We start from the raw sequence: 13,448 nt of genomic DNA, 5'->3' as shown, positions 1-13,448 counted from the left end.
TGTTTATGAGAAAAAAAATTGTAGAAATACGACAAACTTGATTAAAACTATTTTTGGCTTCAGTTACTACAGTTATTCTTTCTCTTTTTTTTTGTTTAGCAAATTATTTTCTTGTTACATGCTCCAGAACATTTGCTCTCCAAAATAATTGATTTGTTCGCATAACTTGATTAACCACTTTATTACTATCGATATTTGCGTCTTGTTAAAAAACCTTACTCACAATTTAGCTTAATACCTGCCTAAACCTATTTATCTATTTACAAATATGATTTTAACTACTACCAATTGACCACTTTGAAGTCTGTACCGAACCCAAACAGTTGTATTAATTTAGATTTGTTTTGTTGGTAATGATATTTTTTATATATATTGTTTGGTCTCAGCAATCACATTATACAGAAATATGTGATTATTTTAGATAAAGAATATGTGAAAACTTTGTACATGCCTTTAGAATTTGAACGTTTGCCTCGATATGCCGCCCTTCCCCCCAACAGATCCTGATTTGGTTAGAATGGGACCACCTCGGAAGTGCACTCTTTCCAATGAAAAAAGAATTGACAGCTTGACGGCCCACAATTGACGGAGAAGTCGGCGAATATACATTAAAAAATATATATATATATATATATATATATATATATATATATATATATATATATACAGCCAAACATAGAACCTCCCCCTTTTTCGATGTCGATTAAAAAGTAAAATAAAAACGAGGTAGAAACTAAACAAAAATAAAAAAGGAACATCAATCAAGAGCGTTACGAAATATTGACGTCACTTAACGGTTAATAATTTGTATACATCTGAACTTTTTGGTTTATGTGGATTATTTATCTTATGTTGCATAATTATAAAAATTAGTTTTGTGCTACCAACACCACAAAAAAAGTAAGCAGGAATCGAAAATATTCTTGTTGACGGTAACCGCCTTTTTTGCATCAAACGATGACTATTTTTCGGCTTGTAAGACACAATGTATCATTAAATCAAACATTTTATCTTTATTGAGCGATTATAACAATGCAAGAGATTTCCAGGCACCGTAGTTCTAAAATGTATTTTGAATATTAAAGAAAATTAAGTGTGAAATACTATCAGTATGGCTAAGCACATGACAAGAAAATTGATAAGTGGCAGGCGCTTACTGTCTAAGGAGTAGTATTATTGAGATCAAGTGTCCCATAATTAGGTCTCAAAATTGTATGGATTGCAAACCTACTGAAAAATTTTATGATGGTAATTTTAAGATGCAAATGTGTCCGACTTTGGCACTGAAGTATTAAGTTTACTTAGCTGATGGTAACTATAACACGAAATTGTTTTAAATTATAAATATTTGATGATGAATCTTTCTTTTCTTTAAACTTTTAGCAGGTCTGTGGAAAGGAAAACTGTATATTAATATATACTTTATTGTAATAAGATATTTGGGTATATAAAATGTACAAATTGTAATTTTGAAGCTAATTTTAGTTAATTACCATACTTCGTTAAGTATTTTTAACAAATCTGCATTATACATTCTCTAAACTAACTCTGCTTAGTTTCTTTTAGTTTCCTTGGTTTCGGTGACATTATATGTATTATTCGAAATGTTTGAAAGTTTTGTCTATCACATATTCCAGGCTTTAAAAACTTCATAAAATCACATTGTTCAATAAAAGTTAACCTTGATGCCTGATGAAGTATAATTAACACATCATTCAATTCATTGAACTATTTTATATACAAATTATACTTTTAATAAGTAAAATAAGTGTAATCCAATCATGATTGATAGGTTTTGAAGGCTTATATTTAATTAATATTTTTGTTCGATTTTTAAGAACGTGTGATCATTTGTAATGTTAGAAGCCGGTTTTCTTTTATCTCGGTGATATTCAAATCTTATAGAAATATTTATCCACTTGGTACGCCCCGGTAAAACTAAACTTACTAAACTTCCATGTGATTTGGTATCTGAAACAAACTCGTAATAAAGTTATTACGAGCTCATAAACAATAAACAAAACAAATGAGTTCTAACATCAAATTTTATCCACAGTCTTATTTACATCGGTATTCCATTTATGAGATACGTTAAATATTATTAGGTAAGTGACATTGTAACAATAATAAATACTTACATCAAAACGTTCTTCACATCAATAAATTACTGATATTTAAGCTATATCTACTGGTTCTCTCACCTTGCAAGGTTTCTAATCGTTCTTTTGCTTTCGAGCCAAAATAGACAACTTATTTTGGAGGTTTTGTAGTTTACATTGAGGGACCTCACCCCGTCGATACACATTATAATGCATAATCATAAGACAAAGTAAGGTATTCATAAGACACACAAACATACAAACCGTCGAGTGCAACCAAAATAATCACATTACACGCAGATTTCAACCGTTTTACATTTAAAATTACAACATATTAAATGTCAATTTTTCTTTAAAATAATTTTTGGCAGAAATTATTTTTATTTTTGGTAAAATAAAAATGTGGAATTGTCGTGAAGTAGTTTTTCAGAGTTAGTCATCAAGCCCATTATATCTCTGATATATCTAAAGTGTGCATTAAGGAATTCTGTAGAAAAATATGCATTTATATTTCACTAAATTTTATTACGAACGAAAAAGTTACGCCTTAAATACTTAATGAAACCTGACGTTTAGGCATTTTTTTTTGTATTTGACGTCGTACTGAAATGGATCTGTCGAGCAAAATGGCTTTCAAAGCTGTAATACTAAACTGTATTGTTTACTTATCCATATTTTATTTACTAGTGGAAAAACATTTCCAACAGCTGAAAAGAATTCAATAATTATCTGAATGTTAGATTACAATCTCAACTCGGTATAATTGAGATTGTTAGAACCAAAGTGTTTGAATAACTTTTACCAAACGATCTTTAGATGTAAGACGATATAGCGCAACGCGCATTCATCAGGCGAATTAATTTATTGCGATTATTTGAGTAATTTTGACGTTGAATTTTAAGGTATTTCTACAAATACTTCCATAAAGCATTTAGAGTCTAGAGGTTATGTTTAGATTTTTTTTTCATTTTTGTTTAATTTAGACTTCAAGATAAAATATCAAGATACATATGTATATGTTTCAATAATCCTACAAAATACTTTTTTATAAACTAATTTTAAGTTTTTAAGATTTAAGATCCCTGATAGAGTCATACTTGGGCGGTAGGACCTTTTAGGTGAGGATCGGTGTCAGTCTCCTCTCGTAAGCAAATCTCCGCAGGAGTACCATCGCGAGATGCTCCATTAGTCCTAGCCATATTCAACCTTTATATGGCTGATTTCCCGCTCTCCAAACTTTTCCACACAGCATTTTATGCAGATGATACCGCTTTCTTCACAACAGGTTACTGTCCCGATGCAATACGCAATAAACTCTAAGTACAACTGAACCAAGCGATAAATCGTCTCCAAAATGGAAGTCCCTATCCCATAGCTCCAGAAAGTTTCATACCTCGGCCTCCAGTCCGACCGCAGATTCCAATGGTCAGCCCAAATACAGCACGCCATTTACAAAGGAAATGACGTGTACAGCATACTATTTCCACTACTCTGCAGAAAAAGCAAACTTCCAATACCACAGAAAGCGACACTGTATAAAATGCTAGTCCGTCCAATCTGCCTAAACGGAGCACAGGTGTGGTACAGGTATGTCACGGAGAGACAAGTTGAACTGCTACAAGTGTTCCAATCCAAAAAAGTCGGTGCGTTACTCAGAGCTCCTTGGTTCATGAAGAACGCCAATACACATCTCGAATCAGGCATCCCGTTTGTGAAAAATTTCATAAACATGCTCGGTGTGAGGTTCTCCATAGGAACCTTAGAACACGACAACTCCTTGATTAAATCCCTACCCATCCACAAACCGCGGTAGTAAACAAACTACGACAGTCCCAGTCGTAACCCAGGGTCTCTGTCGCCCACAAAAATCACATACCTCGAACCCGAAGCGATATCAGCCGAAGACCATTTGGTTCCAGCTGGTCAATCTGGTAAAAGAAAAAAAACACATCGTTTTAAGTAACAGTAACAATAACCTTATTGAAGTGAAGAATGTCAGATCTATTTCAAAAAAATAAGGTGAACAAATAAATTTACAAATAAATAAATAGTCCTCTTCTGCCTCTCTCTCTGAAATACTATAATATTTCAAGGATTTAAAACCTATAGAAAATAATAGTAACTTTTCACCGTCGCATAAATATTTATTGTTTAAAGTTCCTACTATACTGCAGCGGATATTTTCTGAATTACGAATACATTTCCTGCGAAGTCGCCTGGTTTATTTTAAACTCACGTTTTTTCCTCGAGTAACGATATCGCTTAGTTACTCAATTTCATTAAAACTAATTTTTAACAGTTTCGTATTGTTCTCGATCGTTATTACTCACGAAGTCAGGGTTGGAATTCGTACATTCCATGTTCAAACCGTTTGTTTATCCTTCCAAAATTCGATATATATGCGAAGCGTGTCCTGACGATTTGCATTCGTTTTTAATTAACGTAAATGCGTTCCTTCTATCTATTTATTGTGAACCATTTTTATTTGGCAATATTATCAGGGGTGTATTAAATTATTTTTGAGTCCAACATTTAACACACACATAGACAAAACTTTTAATAACACACATACTTTTAGTGTTTTTACCATTTTAAATAATGAGAAAAGTAAATTATTGCAATTAATATATGATGATTATCATTATTATAACAATGTGTTCTCTCTTTTCGATGACAACTATATATTTACACTATATATACAATAGATATAGTGCAACAGTTTAACTTTAATGTTTATCTAAACAGTGCATTTTGTGATACAAGGCTATCTATCACTGTAGTCCAGTGGGCTATAGCGAAGGATTTGGTCTTCAAATATCAAAAATGTGGCTGTAAATTACAAAATAAACAAATTGTTTGGTTGGTTGAAAATGTCACGTACGTTGAGCACACCTGTTGCAATTTGTGATCAGTTTTGTCCTGATAAAAGATGGTTTGGGATATGTAACCAGCTGTTTCTGGTCTCTTATAAAACAATTCATTCATTCCCATTGTTCACTTAATCTTGGTATCACCAAAAGGGATAGAATATATTCCAATATTTATTGAATATTTCGTTTTGGCTGCAATGTTGATGTAAAAATTATGATGTTGAACACTACTGTATATTATCCTTTTTTATATTTGTAATTTTCTGTGTAAAATATAGACATGTTCTCTAAAATAACATTACATAATTCTTTATTTTGTGCTTAATAAATATATTAAATTTGTTACGTACAAATCAAACATGTAAAAATACATACATGTAGAAAAGCAGTGTAGTATAGGTAAATGTTCTAAGTTCTAGCTAGACAAATATTTATATTGCAGTTCAAGAAGGAATCTTATATTTGTGGTTGTAGGTCGTTGACATAAATGTTAAATAATCTTTATACATAAAAATTGAGCTTTCGTATGCTGTAAAACACAATTTCAAGAAAATAGTTAAAGGATAGACATTTTGGGATATCCATGTAAAAGCAATTTGTGTAAATAATAATATTAAAATACTTTTTACTATACATTTTCCATCGCTATTTTCACTTATTTCTTTTCAAATATGTCAAATATTAAAATGGCAGGCTATAAGCACAAAACGTAGAGAATATAAAAAGAAATCTGCCATATATTTATCGTCACCAGAAGGCGCAAGTTTCGCGAAATATGAATACTGGGAAATTTAAAACTAACAAAACAATAATAAGAAATAAAAACTTTATTTAAATATGATTAACATTTTAAGTAGAAAATATTATATAATTTTCCAGTTTTTACATATAACAAATACGAAACATGTTTCATTATTGCCATTTTATATGGAAAATTATTATTTAGTATTTGCTATTTTTAATGTAACAATTCTAAGTGATTCCTTTAAATATAACACAATATATTTTAAGTACTACTAACATTTCAACTAAATATTTCCTAATTACAATATATGTATTAAAAAAGTTGTACATAATGTTAGTGTCAAATCAAGTCAAGATATTGCTTCGTCTACTAATAAATTAGTAAAACCAAGCTGTATTAGGTTACCTCTATAATACTGACGAATTTGAACAAGTTCTATATCATTTGTGGCGTTAAACTGCTGGTTTATTTTAGAGACCCTTTCCGTTATCAAACAAATATGTTTGTACTCACTTGTTCTATTTACATATTCCCGTCTTATTAAAGTATCCATATTTTCTCTAAATAATATGTTATGTATTTAAAATTATACGGAATTGCCATATTGAGGGACTTGATATTAAAATTTACAAGTAGAAACGGCATCTTTGTTAAAAAATGATCATGTCTAAAGAGCAAACTACCAACCTATTAGGTCGTATTTAAATATTTAAGCTACTTTTGATGTAGAGTAGCGTAGCTTCGAAAATAATGCGTTCTATTCGAACCACAATAGCTATATAAACATAAAATAATCAAAATTCTAAAAAATGCTACTGCTACAGAGTAAAATATCAATTTTTTCAAGCTCTTGATGATGTTAACGTGAAAAAATAAATAATGTTCGAATAGACTTAAATCGTCAGTGTAGTTTTGTACCGTCGTTCCTTCTTCTTTCTATAAAATAAATAGTATTTTAGAGTAAATTAAAAGTTTTATTAAACCCTTTTAAATTTTAAAACTTAATAAATATTTAAAGAAGCAATTAAATTAAATCTTGATATCGTAAAATAGTAATATATTTTGCAATTATATTTTTATTTATAACTTATCTAATCATCGTATAGTAATTGTCAGTACATTGTAATTTAGTAGATATTAAAACTATTCTATTATTGAGACAATGACTAAATTTGCTTTGAAAAAACAAATTTTCAACAAAAAATCTTTTTTATATTCGAATTTTTTAATCAACATTTTTTTACTATGTATCGTTATTTTAAGTAATTAGTTAATAAATGTACAAGACCTTGTATGCATGAGCAACTTCATAACATCGAACTATAAATATGTACTATTATATTTATAATGTTTAAAATTGTATTTAAACAATACTTATATTGTTAATACATCCCTGTTAAGCTTAAATCATCGCAATGATAACAATAATAAATGACGATACATGTATACTGGTCTGCACTTGCGCCATTTATCAATCTAAGACAGTAGATTAAGTTATTGTTTACGCATCGCAGGTTTCGGTTGTCGGTGACGTGAATCGTTTGCGCCATGTCATATTTTAATAAAGACAATTTTGAAATCGGTATGATGTTATGTGAGGTTCTTCGTCAATCGTTATTGATTTTTGGTTTTCTTCTTTTCAGATGCTCTTCTCGCCGATTTACAAAACACGGTTTCGGGTACCGGCGGCGTTCATTCGAACCTCTCGGCCGGTTATGGTTCGTTGAATCCTCCGAAGAGTGGACCACGACATTCGCCCGTTTCAGATGGTACTGTCTACAAGGCTGACGGATATGAGACGAAATCGGTAAGTATCAGTCTATTCAAAGTAGCAATTAACTCGCGTCATCTCAATTCGATATAAATCAACATTATAATATAAATAAAATAACGAAACAAACAAGTTATAAAATATATTTTACATTATAGTACATCTAATGCATATTTATCGAAATACTTAAACAGCCAGAATAGTTTATAGGTTAGAGTTATTTTATTAACCGACTTCAAAAAAGAAAGAAGTTCGAATAGACTATATATATTTTTTAAATGTATGTTCGCCGATTTTTCCGTCAATTATGGACCGATTTTGAATTTTTTTTTTATTCGAAGGTAGTCCCATTGGAACCAAGTCAGGATCTGTTGGGGGGGAAAGGGGAAAATCGAGGGAAACCTCAGATTTCAAGTAAAAGTCATTCAATCTACTTTTTAAGCGCTAATCATATAATATGAGAAGTCGTAGAAATATTTCAGGCAATTGCTTCTATGGTGTCTTACGCGGAGTTCACGGATTCGATTCCCGACGGGGGCAACAGCTTTTTGTTGTTCTAATTTGGTTAGAACATTTGTCAAATCACCTAGATTAGGTAGCAGACCCCGGAGCCTGAAGCGTTCCTTATTTTCAATAATGGTTTCTTTATTCTTATTTTTTCTCATACGAGCTGCACCTTTACTTGGCCTACACATTGTAATACTTAACAAAGTAACTTTATTGAGTAAACGTCTAATACCAAAAAGAGAATAGTAAAATATTTTTAACAAAAAAATTCAACCGATTTCAAAAAATAAATAAGAAACTCACTAAAATGTAAAAAATAATCAAACTTATATTTTTAACACAAAAAAAAAACGTTTTAAAATAAAATATATACATAATAATCGTTGTAATAACTGAATAAAAATAAACAAAAACCTTATTTAACCTATCTACTACACGTATATTATATTCTACTATATACACATAATTTAGCTTAATACTAGTGTTGGAAACTATCGATTGAAATTGACTATCGACTCTTTAGTAATTGACTACTTTTTACAATGGACTGTTTCAGTCGCTATTTTCTTCCGACTGATATTGTTACTATTTACTGTCGACTGTTTCAGTCGCACTTTTAGTTACTATTTTTGGTTCTAGTTGTGGAAGTCCGTGACGAACTAATTCACCTTTCATTCGACAGATATGTTCATACCATTGCAATTCAATCTGCGCCTCTGAATTTGTTCGTCAACTCTGCACTGATTATGGCATCTTAAACAAATGACTTCATTTCTAAATATAATATTGGAGAGAGACATGAATAATCTGCCTCAATCATCGCAGTTGAAAAAGCTGATGCTTACAGATGTCAAACTGACAAGACAACATCCAAGTTCGGATCCATATAGAAGGAAAGATACTTTTTGAGATTCTACTACTTGATACTTGATACTTTTACAGTTCCACATGTACCATCTTAAAGAAGCAAAAGCTGCTTCAGCTTAGCCGATTGGCCAGTTTACAAGCTTGTATTACTCCAACGATAGATGCCACTATTTTTTCCTGTATTACTGATCATAATTACTTGAATTCCTGCATTTGTTCTATAGCATTACAATATTCTGCGGTGATAGTTCACACGAGTATTGAACTTTATATGTGCTCTTAAATACCTTTCGCGTTATTGCAGTCACTACTATGTTAAAAAGTAGTGAGACGACATCTCTTTGTCGAACACGAACTCAAATGGATTTGATGATTTTGATTTCGCACACAGCTAATGGAATCATCCTAAGACGTCTGCAGAAATTTAATAGCTTTGAAGGAGACATGTTCAGCTTCCACAGTTGCCCAAAGTGAGGACGAAAGTTGAAACAATCGAAATCAGATCAGGAACCTATAAAAACCACAATCGCACACTTTTCATATCTAATACGTGCCTTCATTTATAAGAGATGTAACAGGTCAATTGAAAAGTCCCCGGCCTACCATAGTAAAACACATTTTTTTGGCAAAATTAGTTTTTTTTATTCAACATAATTCCCTTCAAGGGTGATACCCTGATTATAGCGACCCCCCAAGTTTTCGATACCATTTTTGTAGTATGGTTTGTCCTTTGCTTCAAAATAGGCCTCAGTTTCGACGATCACCTCTTAATTCGACGAAAATTCCTTTCCAGCGAGTATTCTTTTGAGATCTGAGAACAGGAAGTAGTCGCTGGGTGCCAGATCTGGAGAATACGGTGGATGAGGAAGCAATTCGAAGCCCAATTCATGGATTTTGCCATCGTTTTCACTGACTTTTCTTTTCTTTTTCTTCAGATGCTGCCTTCAGATCCTTAAGTGATTTTCCTGGGGCAGTATCCGGAAACTCGGCATCAAGCCTTGTTTTTGCTTCAACTTATCAGACGACTTATTAATTACCATACGAACCGTCTTCTGCATTTTATCTTTTATTATAATAAGTTACATTTAATTAGTTTCTGCTGCATCAGTATCTTTAATATTGTCGATGAACGTAAATTTAATATGTGAATAACTTAAATGATGGCGAGACTAAGGTACATCTACTACACTAACAACGACTTAGTTCTTATACCTAATATTACTTTAAACTACACATATGAAAATGCAACTCATCCAACTTAGGGATTTTGAGATGAAAATAACTGATTTTCTATGACAGTCTTTATGGGTTGAATAACTTGGTGTATGGATAGATATAGTAAATATGAAAGTGCAGAAAATTGATAAATTAAGGGACAGTGAAGTAATACCAGTGATAGTTTTATCTTTCTACATAATCTCCTCTGACATCAATATTCTTTCCCCGAAGTGAGAATCTGGAAGATACTGGATGCGAAGCGCTTTCCAGTGTAGTTAGTTGTAGTTGCAATTTTTGGCGGTTCTTAATCTAGACCTACTCTAATTTCCCGCATCATTTTACATCCGCGCAAACTTCGGATAAATTTCCTTAGGAATTAATTGAATTAGAGGGTGATTCATCTCAGAACAAGAAGTTTTTACCTCATCATGATATAAAACTAAACAGAGATCAAATAGATATATTTGTTACTTTGTTTTAACTGTTTATAAAGTTTGTATTATTAGTTCGCCAAGAGAGTTCATATAGAATCAATTTGGATATTATTTACTAAGCAAGTATATTTGAGAAGAATGTAAGAATATGAATTGAAGTATTTCTAATGAATAAGAATGATCACATCTCTTCGTAAATGTTTGTCTAAACATTTCAGTTCTCTTCTGGTAGAAAAAATGCCATTTTTGCTACTCTGAATACAAATCTGACAATTAGGGTATGACGGAGTAGCATCACCATAGTTTCAAAAAGCATTTGATGGGCTTTGGTAGTAGATTTTTTAAAATCAAAGTAATGAATGTCGAAAATATAATTCTTGGCATTCTATTATTAACATATATATAGATTGAACAATAATACTAAATGGAAAAATGTTATTTTATGGGGAGAAAAGTCAAAAGGATCGGATTTAAAAGTTACGTTAGGTTGTTAACAGTTTTTTAAATTGCCGCATTTCGCATTTTGGCCAATAGATATCGCTATTGCAAAATTCATATATTTAATATTTCTACATCCTCAATTCTTGACAACTAATCAAAATAAAAACGACCTTTAAGAAAATTAAACTTCCAAAACTTAAACTTACTACTCAACTCGATATTTTCAAAGTTTATTATTCTAATTACCAAAAAGTATATTAGTTTGCTGGAAAAAATATCTACAAAAAATTGTGTACATTTCTTTTTAATATCGATATATTTATATATTTTCGACAACCCTGCTCTAACCAAATCACTATTCTATTGGAAAAAAAGTATCACTTTCGGAATGTGCATTATTTATAACTAAAAATAGACTTTTATAAAATTTTAAGAACGATTACGTTTCAATATTAAACAGTGGCAAATTCCTAGAGCTAAAATAAACTCAAAATTAAACATCAATAAACTAATATTAGAGATAATATTTCCTATCTTTTTCGGCTATATTGCAGAAATCTTATTTCAGTGGTATTCGCGCCATCTGTTCAAGACTGCGTGAAGCTCGACGTTGTGGCTATTGGGGCAGAGATGGCACGCGAATGCAAATCGGCAGTTTTTAGATACCGAATTATGTCCGGTGGGATGTAAGTTGGCATTCGATGAATGTTTACTCGAAAAAAAAATTGTTTCTAGTGTCACCTTGTTCGATATATCATCGGTGTGAACGCCTAAACACAGATTAATGGGTTTTGCGTGATATATTTCTGTACAATAAAGGTTCGGCCATTTGAGACAATGAATATACACGGGAGATTTTTTAAATTAAATATTGTTATAATTTATCACATTCCACAAACTATTTCAAAAGTGTTATATTTATAAAGTGTGGTTGGAAGTATTATTAATATTTTTTGTTTATAAGGATTGTATTTCGATTTATTTTTGTAATAACAGCGATAATTTTTATTTAGTGTATGCTTTTAAATTTTTACTGTATTTTAATTCAAATCATACATTTAAAAGGAGAAATATTTAATGCAAAACAACCAAAGACAACACCGGCTTTGTTGGCGCAGTGGTAGAGGCGATAGACGGTCGTTCTACTGTTGCGATAGTCGCGGGTTCGAATCCTATTGGGGCATGGTCGGACATTTATGTTTGTGATTGTTTAATATTTGTGATTGTCCTAAACAAGAGTTTTTATGAATGAATGATTAATAAAAGGGATATGCTTTAAATAGTTTGTCTGTTCCCATTTAAAATTATATTATTGGTCTAATGAAAAAAAATTGTTTAAACATCACATTTGTAAAACTAGATAGGGGTTTTCAAATGATTTTTGAATGAATTTAGTATTCAAATATTAAACAGTATTTATAATATTATTAATATGAATAAAAATGTTCAATTAAAATATTGTGACCCAAATAGTGATAGTCAATAGCAAATAATAGATTAATAAGGAAATTATATTGAAAATGTTGGGAAGTAATACACAAATAATGGTTTATTAATTACATCACAACAAAAATTATGTTAGATTGTGGGCAAAACCTAGGCAAAACTGATTTGTTTTTATTATGTTTTTTTTTATGGGGAAATGTGTATATGTATATTATAGAAAGCATTTGTTATTACAGAGAAATATCATGGCAGTAAAAATAGGTTTAACACTAAATACTGGCAATTCCATGAAAAGTGCACATATATCCCATATATAAGTAAAAAGTCAAACAAACAAAAATTACGTTAAGTCTCTTTTTTACCTACGAGGGGTTTATCTGGGCTGGACCTACAGTTTATCATGGGCTCCGAACCACGGGTCCTCGGCATTAAACCTACCGACTGGCGAGTGACAACTTCTATCCATCCCAGAAAATATCCGGTCTTACCCAGCCTGGTTAATGGCATGACTGGGATCATTTTCCTTGTCGGATTTTGCACTTCTGCCTAAGGACAATAATACATTTAAAATGTATTATAAAATTAAATATCATTTAAAATGTACTATCAAAAACATAACGACCATGCCAAGCAGGATTCGAACTCGCGACTGTAGCCACAGAATGGGAACCGCCCTGTTTGGCGTATTGTCATATACTATTAAACCAGCGTGATCTTCAAATTGAATGATAACTTGAGTACGCTATATCATTTGATACGTTCACAAGTTGACTGAAAAGATCGTTTAATTCGCCGCAACACAGTATTTATCAACAATTATTTGGTAATGTCTTAATATGAAATTTTATCTTATTTGATATCAGATAATGCTTTCTTTCCACTTATCATTTGTTACGATCAATACCGCATTATCATTATATACTCAGACCACTACTACTCTTGCAAAAATACCCGAAAGCTCTATTTTTTAAATTTTTTAATTCTAACGCGGCCAAAAAGATGCGTTGAGATCTAGTATCGAGTCCATAACTAGACAATGATAAGTTTTTA

The 13,448-nt window shown here is 31.2% G+C and overlaps 1 protein-coding gene across 5 annotated transcripts in view; it reads left to right on the top strand.

Annotated features, from left to right (window-relative positions):
- Positions 1-13,448, top strand: part of Pax (Paxillin) — a 92,492-nt gene that overhangs the window by 33,769 nt on the left and 45,275 nt on the right. For 4 of the 5 annotated variants that reach the window (XM_076397101.1, XM_076397098.1, XM_076397097.1 and 1 more), the window contains one exon: positions 7,358-7,521. In XM_076397101.1, coding sequence (XP_076253216.1) covers positions 7,358-7,521 — 164 coding nt within the window. Of the gene's footprint in view, positions 1-7,167; positions 7,297-7,357; positions 7,522-13,448 lie in introns of those variants that run through there. The other variant, XM_076397099.1, reaches the window with a different exon arrangement.

Source organism: Rhynchophorus ferrugineus, unplaced genomic scaffold (assembly GCF_030347505.1).
Source record: "Rhynchophorus ferrugineus isolate W39M unplaced genomic scaffold, kcgeb_rfMv2 rfM2, whole genome shotgun sequence".
Taxonomy (NCBI): Eukaryota; Metazoa; Arthropoda; class Insecta; order Coleoptera; family Curculionidae; genus Rhynchophorus; species Rhynchophorus ferrugineus.
The sequence above is the reverse complement of the archived record's forward strand: the minus strand, read 5'-3'. Positions and strand labels throughout refer to the sequence as shown.